At 42.9% G+C, this 19,422-nt stretch overlaps 1 protein-coding gene and 1 long non-coding RNA gene across 4 annotated transcripts in view; one reads left to right on the plus strand and one right to left on the minus strand.

Annotated features, from left to right (window-relative positions):
• LOC137218688 (uncharacterized) overlaps positions 1–19,412 on the minus strand; it is a 25,764-nt gene extending 6,352 nt beyond the window's left edge. Inside the window, exons 1-3 of the long non-coding RNA XR_010940818.1 lie at positions 19,262–19,412; positions 5,343–5,484; positions 4,892–5,028 (exon numbers count right to left, since the gene is read on the minus strand). This is a non-coding gene — a long non-coding RNA (uncharacterized lncRNA). The remainder of the gene's footprint in view (positions 1–4,891; positions 5,029–5,342; positions 5,485–19,261) is intronic.
• The window catches only part of RAD54L (RAD54 like), a 30,933-nt gene continuing 30,075 nt past the window's right edge, over positions 18,565–19,422 (plus strand). For 2 of the 3 annotated variants that reach the window (XM_067726003.1, XM_067726004.1), the window contains exon 1: positions 18,565–18,691. In XM_067726003.1, the coding sequence (XP_067582104.1) occupies positions 18,662–18,691 (30 nt within the window). In that variant the 5' untranslated portion in view covers positions 18,565–18,661. The other variant, XM_067726005.1, reaches the window with a different exon arrangement.

Consider the following 19,422-nt stretch of genomic DNA (forward strand, 5'->3'; position numbering starts at 1 on the left):
TCACAAATAAATGGTTCTATAGGAGGAATAAATGAGAGCTCATGTGCAAGAACTAAGGAAACGTATTAAAGAGAGACGTATTTTCAAGAGTGTGACCATCAGTAGCTTCAACTAATCATGTCTTAAACTTGACCAGTTGATTGGAATCCCCTGGCTTAGATAATAACTGATTTTTTTCTTGAGTCCAGTATGGGGAGCCCCTGAGCAGATGCCAACGTATCTTAGGAATATACAGTTTGGTGCTGAAAACAAGATACACATACATTTGAAAACAAATAAATATATCATCTGAATGGGATGGGGACTAAGTTTGGAAAGAATTTCTCAGGGAGACCTGATTTGTGCATTTGGCTAGTAACAATTGGCCAAGAGGGTAGGGACATCATAGGATATATAAAATGGCCTTGGAAGCAAGGAATGGTGGGATTAAAAAAAAGCTTGGCTTGCTTAAAGTGGGGGCACCAAAGTAAAGACATTCTAAGATTGAAGGAAGATCAAATTTTAGATTTGATAGGAAAGGCACTAGGACCACTGTCAATTTTTTAGTATGCTGGGTGAGGCAAGAGATTCAGGTCAAAAGATTTCAACGGGGACTTTCCTGGCAGCACAGTGGTCAAGAATCCACCTGCCAATGCAGGGCACACGGATTCGAGCCCTGGTCTGGGAAGATCCCACATGCTGCGAAGCAACTAAGCCTGTGTGCTACAACTACTGAGCCTGTGCTCTAGAGCCCGCGAGCCATAACTACTGAGCCCACGTGCCACAACTACTGAAGCCCACGTGCCTAGGGCCTGTGCTCCACAACAAGAGAAGCCGCAATGAGAAGCCTGCGCACCACAACTAAGACCCAATGCAGCCAATAATAAATAAATATATTTTTTTTAAAAAAGAAGATTTGAATGTTATTTGCCTGAGATAGTACTGAGTTTTTCTTTTCTTGTTTTTTTAACATCTTTTTTTAAAATTAATTAATTAATTTATTTATGGCTGAGTTGGGTCTTTGTTGCTGCGTGCAGGCTTTCTCTAGCTGCGGCAAGCGGGGGCCACTCTTCATTGCAGTGCACAGGCTTCTCATTGTGGTGGCTTCTCCTGATGTGCAGCACGGGCTCTAGGCACGTGGGCTTCAGCAGTTGTGGCACATGGGCTCAGCAGTTGTGGGTCGCAGGCTCTAGAGCACAGGCTCAGTAGTTGTGGCGCATGGGTTTAGTTGTTCTGCGGCATGTGGGATCTTCCCAGACCAGGGCTCAAACCGGTGTCCCCTGCATTAGCAGGCAGACTCCCAACCACTGCACCACCAGGAAAGCCCTTTTTTTTTTTTTTTGGCGGTAGTTGCGTCCCCTGCGTTGGCAGGCGGATTCTTAACCACTGCGCCACCAGGGAAGCCCTATAATGTTTGTTTTAACATGTCATATGCATGTTAAAGAAACTAAGAGAAGAAAAAAAATTTTTTAAGCTAGACTTTTATAATAACCAACAGTATTAGTTTCCTATGGCCACTGTAACAAATTACCAAATTTAATGATGTAAAACAACACAAATTTGTTACCAAACTTAGTGGTGTAAAACAGCACAAGCTTATTACCTTACAGTTTTGGAGGTCAGAGGTCTGAAATGGGTCTCATTAGGCTAATGTCAAGGTGCCAGAAGGGTTGCATTCTTTTCTAGAGGCTCTAGGGCAGAATCTGTTTCCTTGCATTTTCCAGCTTCTAGAGGCCATCTGCTCTCTGACACTGACTCTTCTGCCTCCTTCCTCCACGTATAAGGACATCTGTGACTACATTGGGTCACATAATCCAGGATAATCTCTCCATCTCAAGGTCAGCTGATCAGCAACCTTAATTCCATCTTCAATCTTAATTCTCCTTTGTAACCTATCATATTCATAGATTCTGGAGTTTAGGTAAGGGATGTCTTTAATGGGTCATTATTCTGCCTACAATACTGACATATTTATTATTTTTGGTGATCTCCCTTCCTGTGGATTATTTGGTGTCATTTTCCTTTAGTCTGAAGAACTTTCCTTAGCATTTCTTGTAGTACAGATCTGGTGGTGATGATTTTCTGTTTTTATTGATCTGAAATTGTCTTTATTTTGTTTTTTTTAATTAAAATAAACTTTATTGAGATATAACTTGCATATAAGAAAATGAACCCATTTTAAGTTACAGTTTGATGAGTTTTGAAAATGTATACACTGATGTAATCATTACAATCAATACATAGAACATTTTCATCACCTCAAAAATTTATCTCATGACCCTTTGCAGCTAGTCTCTCTACTGCCCTGGCCCCAAGCAATCATAGATCTGCTTTGTATTAATGAAGATTAGTATTTCGTTTTAGAATTTCATGTAAGTAGGATAATACAACGTGTACTTTTTTTATGTGTGGCTTTTTTTGTTCAGCATCATGTTTTTGAGGTTCATACATATTTTATGGATCAGAAGTTTGTTACTGGGACTTCCCTGATGGCACAGTGGTTAAGACCCCACACTCTCAATGCAGGGGGCCCACGTTCGATCCCTGGTACGGGAACTAGATCCCACATGCATGCCGCAACTAAGAGTTTGCATGCCACAACTAAGGAGCTGGCGAGCTGCAACTAAGGAGCCTGTGAGCCGCAACTAAGGAGCCCGCCTGCCGCAACTAAGACCCGACGCAGCCAAATAAATAAATAAAGATTAAAAAAAAACTTAAAAAAAAAGTCTGTTACTTGTAATTGCTGAGTAGTATTCCACTGTATGAATATACCACAATTTGTTAATCCATTCACTTATTGATGTACATTTGTGTTGTTTTCAGTTTGGGGCTCTTATGAATTAAGATTCTGTGAACATTCATGTACAGGCTATTTTGTAAACATTTGTTTCTCAAATAAAAGCTCTCTTGGATAAATATAGGAGTGGAATGGATGGGTCATGTGGTAAGTATAATTTTACAAGAAACTACCAACACTTTTCTGAAAATGCTTATACCATTTTACACTCCAACCAGCAATGTATATGAGTGCCAGTTGCTCTACAACCTCACCAACACTTAACATATTGTCTTTTTAATTTTAGCTATTTTAGTAGCTATGTAGTGGTATTTCGTTTGCATACATTTCCTTTATGTCTTTGAAACTTAATAACAGCTGAATTAAATTAACATCTGAGTCATCTTGGGGATTTTGTTGACTGACTTATAACATTTCCTGTTTCTTCACTTGCCCACTATTTTTGTTAGATACTGGACATTAAGAATGATATGTCCCAGGATTCTAGATTCTGTTATGTTCCTTTGAAGAATGGTTTTTGTTCTTGCAGGAAGCTAGCTTGGCTAGACTTCAACTCCAAATTCTCTCTCCAGCAGGCAAAAGCGGATATCCTCACCCAGTTCTTTCACCTTCTAGCTGTTGCTTTTTTTTTTTTTTGTGGTACGCAGGCCTCTCACTGTTGTGGCCTCTCCCGTTGCGAAGCACAGGCTCCAGACGCGCAGGCTCAGCAGCCATGGCTCACAGGGCCCAGCCACTCCGCGGCATGTGGGATCTTCCCGGACAGGGGCACGAACCCGCGTCCCCTGCATCGGCAGGCGGACTCTCAACCACTGCGCCACAAGGGAAGCCCGCTTTTTTTTTTTTTTTTTTAAACTGGCCTGCCTGGTGTTAACCCTATGCATGTGTAGGTTAGCAGTCAAACAAGGATTGGGGGGATTATTTTATGCAAATATTGGGGATCCCCCGCCCTGCTATTCTCTGCTTTCCAGGATTTCTCCTCTAACTCTGGCTGTTCTGCCAGCCCCAAACTCTAATCTCTAACACCTCAAGGCAGTAAAGCTGCGTCTTTTCCCCACCAGAGCTGCTTGCAGGTTGGGGAATGCTCTCAGCAAAATGCCACAGATTCACAAATCTCACCAGTTGCAGTTGTTTTCCAAGGTTACTTACCTCCAGTTTTGCTTACTTTTGGTCACTCTCCAGTGCCTTCAAATAATTAAAAAAAAATTTTCCCCCAAATTTTGTAATTGTTATTCATGAAAGGTTAGTCTGACTGAACTTATCTGCCATCACTGGAAACCAGAACCAGAAATACTTCATTTGGCTGTGGCAAGGCAAAAATCTATGTTTTCCAAGTGCTTGAAACCTTCTTTACCTGTTCAGGGAGCCTCTTCTCCTTTACGAACCTTTGACTCCACATTGGGCACCCCTGGGCCCCCCTGAGTTACTACAACATCCCCTTTTTCACAAGTAGTGGAACTCCCTGTTTTTCAATGGGCACAAGGCCATCTGGAATAAAGACTATATTTCCCAGCTTCTGCATTTATATGTGGCTGAGGTAATGTAATATAGGTTTTTCAGGTCGGGTTCTTCAGAGTCAGAAGCTGAGAAGGAATTTGGGGTGCTAGATACTCATTACAAATGAACAGCTATGAGAAGAAGGGTGCAGAAACAGGACTGGGCAGAGAAAGAAGTCAAACTGTGAAGCTGCAGGCAACTCAGTGGGGAGCTCTGTATCACTTACTGCCTGTCAGAGTGTACCTTGTTGGGCCCAAATTGTTGGGCCTTTATAGTCCCACTCTCTCAGTCACCTGATGCAAGCTACTATGGGATAGTATGACCCCAAGTAAAGTGGGTCTGTGCAGCATGAAGGAGCCAACTGCCAGAGGCTGTTTGATAATAACCACATTCTCTACAGATGAGCACTGCATTAGGGTTCTCCAAAGAAACAGAACCAATAGAATATCTATATCTAGATATATATATATATCCATATACCTATCTCTATATCTACATCTATCTCTCTATCTATATCTATCTATCATATATATATATATATATATATATATATAGAGAGAGAGAGAGAGAGAGAGAGAGAGAGAGAGAGAGAGAGAGAGAGATTATAAGGAATTGGCTCACACTATATGGAGGCTGACAAGTCCCAAGATCTGCAGGGTGAATTGGCAAGCTGGAGACCCAGGGGAGCCAATGATGTAGTTCCAATCTGAAGGCTGGCAGGCTCAAGATCCAGGAAGATCTGATGTTTCAGTTTAAGTCTGACGGCAGGAAAAAACAGGTGTCCCAGTTTGAAGGCAGTCAGGCAGAATGAATTCTCTCCTAGTCAGGGGAGGGTCAGCCTTTTGGGTCTAGTCAGGCTTTCAACTGATTGGATGAGGCCCTCCCACATTAGGGAGGGCAATCTGCTTTATTCAATCAACTGATTCAAATGTTAATCACCTCCAAAACACCCTCACAGATACACTCAGAATGTTTGATCAAATATCGGGGCACCGTGTGGTCTAGTCAAGTTGACACATAAAATTAGCCATCACAGACAGCAAGTCATTTCTTACATCATCCCTGTGTCTACCTTGATGGGCAACATCCAGAAAGTTTTCTTAAAGCGTGGAAAGTCCAATTCTTTGTCCTTTCCTCTTTCCCGCTGGTTTAAATGCAGGCAGAATATCTGGAAATTTAGCAGGCAATTTTGACTGTGAGGTGGAATTCACATGCTGAATGAAGATGGGGAAGAAAAAAGAAGCTGACAACTTTGTAAAACCCACACTACCAGCCTTGAATTGCCTGTCTCTGGCCTTTTCTGCGAAGGAGAAATAAACTTACCTTTTGTAAGGTACTGTTATTTTGGATTTTCCACAACTTACAGCCAAACCTAATTGTAATTAATATAGCTCCTTTCTCCCTGAAGGACTAGAGTTTATTTATAAATTCATAAGTAAGGTAGGTTATAATATTCATGAAGATAGAGACTATATCTTATTCAACACTCTTTCCCCAGTGCCTCACATCAGAGTGCCTGGCACATGATAATGGTAGTAACCACATCTGGCCCTTTTATATGTATCATGCATTGTCCTAAGTGTTTTATATACATAACATGTAATTTTGAGTTATAGGTATGAGGTGGCTATTATTACTCCATTACTATGTTCATTTAGGTTCAGAGAAGTTAAGGAACATAATATATGCCAAGGTTATAAAGGTAATAAGTGGACAGCTGAGATTTGAACCCAGGCAGTCTAGCTTTTTTTTTTTTCTTTTGCGCCCACGCCATGTGGCATGTGGCATGAGAGATCTTAGTTCCCCGACCAAGGATTGAATCCACACCCCCTGCATTGGGAGTGCAGAGTCTTAACCACTGGATCGGCAGGGAAGTCCCCAGGCAATCTAGTTCTTAACTACTACTCCATCCCGCTTCTCATAGATGCCTGTTTAGTGAGTAGGTATTCAATAAATACTTGTGAAATGAATGGAAATCCCCAGGCTTTCACACCTGTGGCCTGAAGGGAGCTGAAGCCGTATGTGGGCCTAAAGTGTGTGCAGGCCCAATCATTTCTAGTACCTGGGGTTGCCTAGAGGGGTCTCAGCAGCTGGGCTGCCCCTGGTCTGTGGTGGCACATGTCACTGAGTGAAAGAGGTGCACTGGTCTCTCTCTGAGCTTCAATTTCTTCAATTATAAAATAAGGATAGGGCTTCCCTGGTGGCGCAGTGGTTAAGAATCTGCCTGCCAACGCTGGGGATGTGGGTTCGAGCCCTGGTCCGGGAAGATCCCACATGCCACAGAACAAATAAGCTTCTGTGCCACAACTACTAAGCCTGCGCTCTAGAGCCCCTGAGCCACAACTACTGAAGCCTGTGTGCCTAGAGCTGGTGCTCCGCAACAAGAGAAGCCACTGCAATGAGAAGCCCGTGCACCGCAACAAAGAGTAGCCCCCGCTCGCCCCAACTAAAGTAGCCCCCAACTAAAGACCGTGTGCAGCAACGAAGATCCAATGCAGCCAAAAATAATAAATAAATAAAATAAGGATAACAATACCTACCAACAGGGTTTTTGTAAGAATTAAATAATATGTAGGAAGTGCTTGGGAAAGTGCCAAGCATATGGTAAATGCTGACTAAAAGTCAGCTACGAGTATTATTATGATTTTAATGTAATTGTGGTTATTAGTTTATCTTTTTGTTTTTAAAAATGGCTTTATTGGGAAATAATTCATAAACCATACAATTCACTTGTTTAAAGTGTACAAGTCAATGGTTTTTAGTACATTCACAGAGTTGGGCAACCATCATCACAATCAATCTCAGAGCATCTTCATCACCTGCACATGAAACCCAGAACTCATAAGCAGTCCTACTCTTCCCTGCCTCCCTCCTATCCCCAGGCAACCACTAATCTACTTTCTGTCTCTATAGATTTGCCTATTCTGATTATTTCATGTAAAGGGAAATCATAAAATGTGTGCCTTTGTGTCTGGCTTCTTTCACTTAGCGTAATGTTTTCAAGGTTCGTCCATGTTGTAATGTGCATCAGTACTTCATTTCTTTTTACTGCTGAATACTATTCCATTGTATTTTATTTAACAACTCATCAGTGGATGGACATTTGGCATAAGTTCAGCTTTTTTTTTTTGCGGTACGCGGGCCTCTCACTGTTGTGGCCTCTCCTGTTGCAGAGCACAGGCTCCGGACGCGCAGGCTCAGCGGCTATGGCTCACGGGCCCAGCCGCTCCGCGGCATGTGGGATCTTCCCAGACCTGGGCACGAACTCGTGTCCCCTGCATCGGCAGGTGGACTCTCAACCACTGCGCCACCAGGGAAGCCCATAAGTTCAGCTTTAATCCTCACAATAGTCCTGTGAAGCTAGCTGCCCAGGAATTACCATTATTTCCATCTTATAGATGAGGAAGTTGAGGCCCAGAAAGAGAAAATGATGTGCTCAAGATCACACACCAATTTAGAGGCAGTCTTCTGACCACTGGTCAGTTTCCAGTGGCCCACAGATGCAATGATGAAGTACAGGCTTGTGGCTTGTGTATGTATATGGATGTACCAGGCTTTTGAGAGGAGAAGAGAAATCATGGTCCAGCAGTTCTGGCCTGGCTCCAGTCCACAGCTCAGCTCAGCTGGCTCCAGTCCGCCAGCTCAGGGTCCACCAGCTCAGCTCCTGGGAGGCAGGAGCCTCCATCAGGCTTCCTTTCTGTGTCTAGGGCAGATAGGAAGCCCTTTAAGAATCCAGATTTTGGGACTTCCCTGGTAGTGCAGTGGTTAAGATTCTGCTTAACCGATCCCTGCTCTGTGAACTAGATCCCACATGCATGCCGCAACTAAGAGTTTGCATGCCACAACTAAGGAGCCTGCCTGCCACAACTAAGGAGCCCATCTCCAGCAACTAAGACCTGGTGCAACCAAATAAATAAATTAATAATAATTAAGAAAAAAAAAGAATCCAGATTTCACTTGGCTGTCTCATTGACAGATTTTACCCCCTGGGGCCCCTACTGGAGGTCAGCCACACAAGTAAGAGAATGGGGATAGAATATGGAGGAGGCAAAGTAGGCTGAGACCCTTAGCTCAATAGGAAGGCTTTCCCCAGTGTGACCTTTCCCTACTCTTCAGTCTCCTGCTCTCACCAAGGCCATGCATCCCAGCTTTCAGTTTCATACACCTGTGCTCTAATACACACTGCTCCTTCTCTCTGAGATTCTGCTGTCTGCCAGCTGTATTAATTATTCCTCCATTTATTTTTTACAACCTAGCTCAAACGTCATTTAAAAGTAATAATAATAGGAACTTCTGCTACTGGGAATATGGGAGTAGATGTATTTTTCCCTATTCCTCCCACTAAGTACAACTAAAAATCTTGGACTTTATATATAAAACAAAAATAAGAAGACTCTGAAAGATAGAGAGAGGAGAGACTGGCTAGGAACCTTGGGATTCCCAGGAATTCCTGAGGAATGACATGGTGGTGAGTTCCCAATTTTCTTAGAGCTGAAGAAACTGGCAACCAGAAATGCTAACGAGTACAGACCAAAAGAGCCCCATAAAAGCCTGTTTTCTCTAGCCAAAGGACCAAGAAAAAGACGGCAGCTCAGCAAGGAGAAAATCGTCTAGACAAAAGTGCTCTGGCCTAGCTAAACAACACAGAAAAAAATGGCAGCCCTACCTTACCCATGTCAGCAAAGGCCACCTGTGCAGCCTAGATTTCCTGCTTTGGGGGGTACCCCAACATCCCCACTTGGGAGGTGTCAGAAAAGGTCAAGTAGGGTGCTGCACTCACATTTCTGCCCAGCAGTAAGGAGAAGTCCCCGCCTCAGGTATCAATAGAAGCTGTGTAAGGAACCTGGACTTCTACGTATACCTGGCAGTAACTTGGCACTGCCCTCACTTCTCCTGCCTGAACAGTGTCCAAAAAAAAAAAAAAAGCCAGCTAAAACAGAAGGTTTAAATAAGATCTAGAGTCTCATAACATTCAGGAAAATATCCAGGTTACAAAAAACAAAAAAGACACTTGCCATATTTTCTATTTTTTGAGAGAAAAGGAAATCCAACAGATGCCAATACCACAATAACAGAGATATTAGAATTATCTGGCCAAGATTTTAAAGCAGCCGTCATAAAAATTCTGTGAGCCATTACAAACATGCTTGAAATAAATGCAAAAGAATAGAAAGTCTCAGCATGGAAACAGAAAGTCCAGTGAAGACATTGAAGGTATAAAGAACCAATTCTAAGTTTGGGACTAAAAATACAGTAACTTTTGATTTAAAAAACTCAATGGATGGTTTCAATGGAAGAATGGACAGAGCGGACATAGGAAAGTATCTGTGAACACAAAGATACAACAACAGAAATTCTCCAGTCTGAACAGGGAGAGAAAAAAAAGGCTCAAGGACTGGTGGGACTACAGCAAAAGATACGACATTCATGACAGAGTCAAAGAAGGACAGGAGAAAGAGGGAGGGGGTGAAAATGTACTGGGAGAAACAATAGCTGAAAATCTCCAAAATTTGTCAAGAAACATAAACCTACAAATTCAAGAAACTGAGCAAACTCCAAACAGGACAAAACCAAAGAAATCCACATCAAGACACATCATAAACTTCTGACAATGACAAAGAAAACATCTTAAAAGCAGCCAGACCAAAAAAAGAAGAAAACAAAAAAACACAAAAAAACCCCTTACCTATAGGTGAAAAATAATTAGAATGACAACAGATTTCTCATCAGAACCATGGAGGTCAGAAGGAAGTAGCACAATATTTTTCAAGTGCTATCAATCCAGAATCCTATACCCAGTAAAAACGTCATTCAGGAATGAAGGGGACATCAAGACATTCTCAGATAATGGAAAACTAAGAAAATTTATCACCAGCAGACATACCTAAACAAATAACTAAAGGAAGTTCTCTAAGCAGAAAGAAAACAATATAAAAGAAGGAACCCTAGGACATCAGGAAAGGAGAAAGAATACAGTAAGAAAAAATATGGGTAAACACAATAGGATTTCATTCTCCTCTTAAGTTTCCTAAATTATGATAATTGAAGCAAAAATTACAACACTTTCTGATATTGTCCTAAGTGTTTGTAGAGGAAATATTTAAGGCAATTATAATAAATGGGGGACAGTCAAAGGAGGTAAGGACAGTTAAAGATTCTATACTTGAACTAGTAAAATGATGACACCAGTAGACTGGGACAAATTATGGATAAAATGTAATACCTAGAGCAACTACTAAGAAAAAGCTATACGAAGACATACATTCAAAAGCACTATAGGACTTCCCGGGTGGCAGAGTGGTTAAGAATCCACCTGCCAATGCGGGGGACACAAATTTGATCCCCGGTCTGGGAAGATCCCACATGCTGCGGAGCAACTAAGCCCGTGCACCACAACTACTGAACCTGCACTCTAGAGCCCGTGTGCCACAACTACTGAAGCCCACGCACCTAGAGCCTGTGCTCTGTAACAAGAGAAGCCACCTCAATGAGAAGCCTGTGCACCGCAACAAAGAGTAGCCCCCACTTGCCACAACTAGACAAAGCCTGCATGCAGCAATGAAGACCCAACACAGCCAAAAATAAAAATAAATACATTTATACAAAAGCACTATAAATAAATCAAAATGAAATACTAAAAATGTTCCCATAGGGAGCAAGTAATGCAGGCAAAAGGAAACAGAGAAATGAAAAACAGAGAACAAACAGAGAGCAAAACAAAACAAAATGACAGACTTAAGCATTAAGCCCTAACATAGCCACAGTTACAGTTGAAGACCTCAGTATCCTTCTCACAGCAATTAAAAGGACAACTCGACACACAACCAGCAAAAATATAGACATCTACAATAACACCACCAACTAACAAATCTAATGAATATTACATAACACTCCACCAAACAACAGCAGAATACACATTCTTTTTGAGTGCTCACTGAACATATACCAAGATAGAGCATATCCTCAATAATAAAACAAATCTCAACAACAACCAAAAAGAGTCATATAGAGTGTGTTCTCTAGCCACAATGGAATCACTACACATCAATAACAGAAAGATAACAAGAAAATTTCTTAATACTTGGAACTAAAGAATACACTTCTAAATAATCCATTGGTCAAAGAGGAAGTTTCAAGGGAAAAAATACATTGAACTGGATGAAAATGAAAATACAACAAAATTTGTGGGACACAGCTACAGCAGTGTGGAGAGGAAAATTTGTAGCATATGTTAAAAAAGAAGAAAAATGTCAAATCAATAATGTAATCTCCTACCTCAAGAATCTAGAAAAAGAAGAGCAAAATAAACCCAAAGCAAGCAAAAGGAAGGAAAAAATGAAGACAAGAGCAGAAATCAATGAAATTGAAAACTGATTAACAGGTCTCAGTTGATCACTGACTGAATGATGATATAGAGAAGTTAATGCCACTGAAAGAAAAGTTTAATGTTACTACTCACAGTTCCCCTACAAAGGGGAGGCATAGCACACTATGCAAGACCATGGGGGAAGCACCAGTGTTGGTCAGGAGGCAGAAAGGAGTGAGGGGCACAATCTTTATTGGGGTTTCCACAGAAAAGACACAGCAGGGCAGGAAAACAGTTTAGGATTGGCTAATTTGAATAATTCTAGTGGGCTTTGGTCTGTCCCTGGTCATCTGCTACTTGGCCCTGGGTGATTTAGGGCAGGGAAAATATTGGCTTGGAGTATGAGGGTTAAATAAAGGAAGTGGTTGGCATACAGACTTGGGATTGGTTGAACAGTCTGTAATATGATTTTCACATGCCTGCAAAAGCTAGGTTGCAAGGGAGATGTAAACAACTTTAATCATTAGTTTGTCCCTGTGATTAATGGGTGCCAAATAGACAAATGTAAAATCTAAGAAAACACAGTAAGAACAAAAGCAGTAGAGAAAATCAGTGAAACAAAGAGCTGATTCTTTGAAAAGATCAATCTGATAAATCTCTCGTAAGACTGCCAAGAAAAAAGAGAGAAGACACAAAATACTAATATTATGGATGAAATAAGGAATATCATTACAGATGCTCAGACATCAAAAAAAAAATAGTAGGGGAACACTATAAGCTCTACACACATAAATTTAACAACTGGAACAAAATGGACCAATTCCTCAAAAAAAATACAAACTACCACAACTTATCCAATATGAAATAGATAATTTGAATAGTTCTATAACTATTAAGGAAATTGAATTCCTACTTTTAAAAATCCCATAAAAGAAATCTCCAGGCATAGATGATTTCACTAGAGAATTCCACCAAACATCTAAAGAAAAATTAATACCAATTCTACACAATAGCTTCTAGAAAATAGAAGAGAAGGAAACACTTCCTAATTCATTTTATGAAGTTAGTATTACCCTGATACCAAAACCAGACAAAACAGTACAAAAAAAGAAACTATAGATTAATATCCCTCATGAATTTAGATTCAAAAATTCTTAACAAAATATTAGCAGATAGAATTCAACAATCTATAAAAAGAATCATATACTATAACCACCCAGGGTTTATTTCAGGGATGCAAAGCCAGTTCAATTTTCAAAAAGCAATTAATGTAATCCACCATATTAGCAGGCTAAAGAAGCAAAGTCACATGATCTTATCAACTGATACAGAAAAAGCTTTTGACAAAATTCAACAGCTATTTATGATAAAAACTTCCCAGAAAAATAGGAATAGAGGGGAATTCCTCAATTTGTTAATGAACATCAACAAAAAACCTACTGCTAACGCTATACATAATGGTGAAAGACAATATTTTCCCCCTATGATTGGGAACAAGACAGGGTGTCTTCTTTTGTCACTCTTATTCAACATAGTGCGGGAAGTTCTAGCCAGCGCAACAAGGCAAGAAAAGTAAATAAAAGGCATACATGTGGCTTCCCTGGTGGCGCAGTGGTTGAGAGTCTGCCTGCCGATGCAGGGGACACGGGTTCGTGCCCCGGTCCAGGAAGATCCCACATGCCGCGGAGCGGCTGGGCCCGGGAGCCATGGCCGCTGAGCCTGCGCGTCCGGAGCCTGTGCTCCGCAACGGGAGAGGCCACAGCAGTGAGAGGCCTGCATACCGCAAAAAAAAAAAAGACATACACACTAGAAAGATAAATAAAAGTGTCCCTAAATGCAGATGACGTGATTGTTTACAGAGAAAATCCCAAGAAATCTACCAAAAAGCCTCTTAGAACTAATAAGTGAGTTCATCAAGGTCACAGAATACAAAATAAACATACAAAAACCAACTGCATTTCAATATACTAGCAATGAACACGAGGAAAACAAAAATAAAAATACAATACCATTAACAATCACTCAAAAAAAAACTTAGGTGTAAATCTGAAAAAACATGTACTTGGGCTTCCCTGGTGGCGCAGTGGTTGAGAGTCCGCCTGCCGATGCAGGGGACACGAGTTCGTGCCCCGGTCCAGGAGGATCCCGCATGCCGCGGAGCGGCTGGGCCCGTGAGCCATGGCCGCTGAGCCTGCGCGTCCGGAGCCTGTGCCCCGCAACGGGAGAGGCCGCGGCGGTGAGAGGCCCACGTACCGCAAGAAAAAAAAACACACAAAAAAACACATGTACTATACAGGATTTGTATACTGAAAACTACCCAATGCTGGTGAATGAAATAAAACAAAATCTAAATAAATGGAGAGACATACTGTGTTCAAGGATTGGCAGATTCAACACAGTAAACATGTCAATTCTTTCCAAATTGATAAACAGGTTTAATGAAATTCCTATCAAAATCACAGCAAGAGTTTTTTGTAAACATAGATAAGATTATTCTCAAATTTATACAGAGAGGCAAAGGAACTAGAATAGCTAAAACAAATTTGAAAAAGAAAATAAAGTGGGAGGGATCAGTCTACCCAATTTCAAGACAAATACCTACAGTTATCAAGACTGTGTAGGGGCTGGGCTTCCCTGGTGGCGCAGTGGTTAAGAATCCGCCTGCCAATGCAGGGGACACAGGTTCGAGCCCTGGTCCAGGAAGATTCCACATGCTGTGAAGCAACTAAGCCTGTGTGCCACGACTACTGAGCCTGTGCTCTAGAGCCCGTGAGCCACAACTACTGAGCCTGTGTGCCATAACCACTGAAGCCCGTGTGCCTAGAGCCCGTGCTCCACAACAAGAGAAGCCACTGCAATGAGAAGCCCACGCACCACAACGAAGAGTAGTCCCCGCTCACCACAACTAGAGAAAGCCCACATGCAGCAAGGAAGACCCAACACAGCCATAAATAAATACATAAAGAAAATAAATTTATATTAAAAAAAACACTGTGTAGTACTGGTGGAGGAATAGACACATAGATCAATGAAACAGAACAGAGATCCCAGAAATGTACTCACAAATATGCCCAATTGATTTTTGACAGAGGTACAAGAGCAATTCAATGAAGGAGAGATAGCCTTTTCAACAAATGGTTGTTGAAATAAATGTCTGGGGCCAAATGAAGCCACTCCTGCTCGTGGTGATACAGAAATTTAGATAACCTTCATGTCCCCATAGATGCTCCACTTCAACAGAAACACACTATATCATCAGTCAATCCCCAAATGTCAAGGCAGCTCTGGGCTCTATACTTATTTCCTGTTCCTTCTCACCCCAAATGGGGTTGACTATGTGGCCCCAGTCAATCAGATATTTTCTATTTTTCTCTTCCTGTTCATTATTCTTTATCCTATAAGCTTCCTGTCTTTTGCTCCATTTAGCAGTTTTCTGAATGGCTATTGTCTGCTTCATGAAGTGTTGAATTAAGTTTGTATCACCTAAATTATCTTCTTTAATCGTTTTTTTACATGGTGCTACAGCAATTGAACATCGATAGGCAAAACAATTAGTCTCTACCTAAATATAACACATTATACAAAAATTAACTCAAAATGGATCACATATTTGAATGTAAAACATAAAACAAAACTTTTATGAAAAAACATAGGAGAAAATCTTTGGGATCTAGGGTTAGGTCAAGTGTTATTTTTTAAATTTTAAACCATTTTTTTTTGGCCACGCCACGCACCTTGCAGGATCTTAGTTCCCTGACCAGGCATGGAACCCAGGTCCCTGCAGTGAGAGCACGAAGTCCTAACCACTGGACCATCAGGGAATTCCCAGGTCAAGTGTTCTTAGAGTTGACACCAAAATCATGATCCATAAAAAGGAAAAACTGGGGACTTCCCTGGTGGCACAGTGGTCCAGGATCAGCCTGCCAACACAGGGGATACAGGTTCGATCCCTGGTCCAGGAAGATGCCACAGAGCAACTAAGCCCGTGGGCCACAACTACTGAGCCTGCGCACCACAACTACTGAAGCCCGTGCACCCTAGAGCCTGTGTGCCACAAGAGAAGCCACCGCAATGAAAAGTCCACATACCAAAACGAAAAGGAGCCCCCACTCACCGCAACTAGAGAATGCCCACACGCTGCAACTAGAGAATGCCCACGTGCAGCAAAAAAGACACAGCGCGGCCAAAAAAAAAAAAAAGTTCAATGTTATTAGCAACTAGAGGAATGTAAGTTAAAATCACAACAATATATCACTTGACACTTATCGGAACAGCTAAAGTAAAAAATAGTGACAACACCAAATTTGTGAGGATGCGGAAAAACTGGATCACTCAAACATTCCGGGAAGATCCCACATGCCGCGGAACGGCTGGGCCCGTGAGCCATGGTCGCTGAGCCTGCACGTCCGGAGCCTGCGCTCTGCAACGGGAGAGGCCACACAGTGAGAGGCCAGCATATAACAAAAAAACAAACAAACAAACTAAACATACAAATACTCTATAACCTAGCAATTGCACTCCTGGGCATTTATCCCAGAGAATAAAGACTTATGTTTACACAAAAATCTGCAAATGAATGCTTGTAGCAGTTCATAATAGCCAACACTGGAAACAACCTAGATGTTCTTCAACCTATGACTAGCTAAATAAACTGAAGTACATCCACACCACAGAATACCATTTAGCAACAGTAAGAAACATATTGATATACATATGCTCAACAATCTAGATGAATCTCTGGAGAATCATGCTGAGTGAAAAAAGCCAATTTTAGAAAGTTACTATTATATGATTCCATTTATATAACTTTTTTTTTTTGCAGTATGCGGGCCTCTCACTGTTGTGGCCTCTCCCGTTGCGGAGCACAGGCTCCGGACCGGATGCACAGGCTCAGCGGCCATGGCTCACCGGCCTAGCCGACCAGGGAAGCCCTATATAACATTCATTGAAATGACAAAGCTATAGAAATGGAGAATAGATTACTAGTTACCAGGGATTAAGGAAGGGGTAGAAGTGAGAGGGGGAAGGAAATGGGTGTGGCTATGAAAGGGCAACATGAGGGATTCTCAGGAGGTGATGGAAATTTTCAGTATCTTGACTGCATTTTTGTCAATAACCTGGTCTTGATGTCATACTATAGTTCTGCAAAATGTTACCATTAGGGGAAATGGTAAAGGGTACATGGGAGCTCTCTGTATTATTTCTTATAATTGCATGTGAATCTGCAATTATCTTAAAAATTTAATAAATAATTAAAAAATCAGTAAGAAATTATCCCCTGCCCCACCCCAGGCAAATAGTAACAGTTATCATCAGAGGCAGATTTACCATAAAGCTAAAGGTAAACTTCAGGGCCGACTTGCACAGAGTGTTCTAATTGGGGAGAAGCCAGCTTGCAACAGGAAGACTTTCTGATAAATTGCCTAGAGGTTTCAGAAGAAAGGGACCTAAATTTCCAAGATTCCGTAATTTTAAAAATCTCATTCTAAATAAATATTAATGTGTACCTAATTTTAATGTGTACCTAATTTTAGAAGGTCTCAATAAGTACTTACAAAAGCTTCATGCCCCACAAAATTTGGCTCAGCCCCTCCTTACCATTCAGATCCTGGGTATTCTCACTAGGTGTGTGACCTTAGATTAGTGTCTCTGAGCATTTCTTCATCTGTAAAATAGGGATGATAAATGGAATATCGCCTGCCATATCAGAAAACAAAGGGTGTCACAGTCTCAGCGATTGCAGCCGTGCAGCCAGCACTGAAGGTGGTGAGCCCTGAGGGAACTCAAGAAGGAAACAAAGAATACCTGCCATCTAGCAGCCTTCAGACTGCAGCCACTCCCTAAGGTGAGCCCTGAGGAAACTCAGGATGTGAAAGCACAGGGTACTGGCCCCAGATAGCTAAGGTGCATATCAAAGGAATGATTTCATTAAGCCCAGAATCTTACATCTTCCCATACATAGCAAAGCGTTAAATTCCTTAACATGCGATTTCTGGTTTTCTTTAATTAGTAATCTTTTGATGTTCCACACTACCTGCCCTTTGCTGCAAAACTCCTATATATCCTAGCTCCCCCCTCGCCTCCTCAGAGCAGTTCTCTCAGGGTTACTTGAGATGCTGCCTCCTGGGCTTGAAGTCCTAAAAATTCCCGCCAAATAAAACAACTCTTTGGTTGTGAATGATTTTTAGTCCACAGGGACAATAACAAAACTACCTTACCGTTGTGAGCATTAAATGAATTATTATAACTAAGAAGCTTAGAAGTGCCTGGCAGTAAATGCTACGTGTACACCCTTACTATTATTAGTGAGCACCTGGGTTGTGCCTGGCATTATACTGAGAATTTTAAGCACATTAATTTAATTCTCAGAATAGCCAAAGTACTAATATAATGTAAATTTTCGGTATGAAGTAATTGACGTTTTGAGAGACTGAGTCTACAGGTAGACTGAGTGTATAGGATTCGGACTGACTCCGAAACCGCACTACCACCAACACGGTTTTCCCTAGGAAGGGAAGGTAGCTTCCTCCAAGACACCCCAGACCTTAAGTTCACGTCCCCTGGAGGCTTTCACTGCCTTAGCCGACCACGTAGTAGGGAGTCCAGGAGGAAAAACTCCCTCCACCCCCGGCGGTGGAGGTGGGAAGGAGAGGGCCGGGCTAAGCGACATCTGACTCCAACCTCGACCTCCTCTCCAGGTTCGGCACGCACACGCGCGCGCACACACACACACACACGTGCCGCCTTTCTCAGCCTTCCGCACACGGGGTCAGGTCCTCCGCGGTCCCGTCGGAGGTAAACTGTCACTTCAGCTGCCGTCCGGGCAGCTCACCGGCCTCCCGCAAACGGCAGTGGACCGGAGCCGGAGTCCAGCCCGCGGGTGCAAAAACCCGGCGGGCGCGCTCGCCCCTCCCACTTCGCCCAACGGCTCCCGCCACTGCAGGCCCCGCCCTACCTCTTAAGTCCCTCCTCCTCGCTCGTCCGTTTAGCCTACCCAGCTCCAGAGTCCAGGCCTCTCAGCGACCACAGCGCTAGGCCTGCCCCCGTCCTTGGGTCGCGAGCGCCGAAGTCATCGAACGCAGCCAATGGATGGTGCGGTGGCGGCACCGCGGGAGGTTCGATTGACCGGGCCTGGCGGGTCCCGGGAGTCCTGGCGGCTGTTAACGCGCGCTTTGGGAAGAGGAAGATTGAGGGGGAGTGCTTGGGATTGAGCAGCCTTGCCGCTCTTTCCAGCCTCGCCTGGGATTACCCTCCCAAGGCCGGGTCTTCTACTTGTCCTGCCTGGACCTCTGCTCGGCCTCCCTCAGTCCGGCATCCGCACTCCTCCGGACTCGCCCTCCTCAGGCCTCGAATTTTCACCGCTGTAGCCACTCTCCTGGCCTGTGATTCCCCTTTCCACCCCGCAGCTACCCTCTGCCTTCACGTCCACCTGGGAACATTATCTCGACTCCACTCTGCTCTGTCTGGCAGTCTACCTTGCCTCTTTGCCCCATCCCAGACCTCTACTCATTTCTGCTTGGGTATTTCCTTTTTGGCCTTCTCTTCCGCCTCGGCTGCCTCGGCTAACTGGAGACCGACACTTTCACAGATTGGGCCCAAACCTCAGCCCCTGGCTGTAATCCCTCCATCCATGCTCCCTCTTTAATTAGCCCATGCTCTCACTAATGTAGCAGCCCGCTCTTTACCAGGCTGGTTCCGCGTTCTCAGCTGTTGGGTGCCTTTGACCTTTGGCTGATGGGTACTTGACATTTTATGTTCCTGGGCCCAGAATGGTAAATATGGGCCTAGGGGAGGCTGTGGCTAGCCCTATGGTGGTGTCTAATGGGCTCACTTAACGTCCTCTCCT

The sequence above is a fragment of the Pseudorca crassidens genome, chromosome 2 (assembly GCF_039906515.1).
Source record: "Pseudorca crassidens isolate mPseCra1 chromosome 2, mPseCra1.hap1, whole genome shotgun sequence".
In the NCBI taxonomy this organism is placed as follows: Eukaryota; Metazoa; Chordata; class Mammalia; order Artiodactyla; family Delphinidae; genus Pseudorca; species Pseudorca crassidens.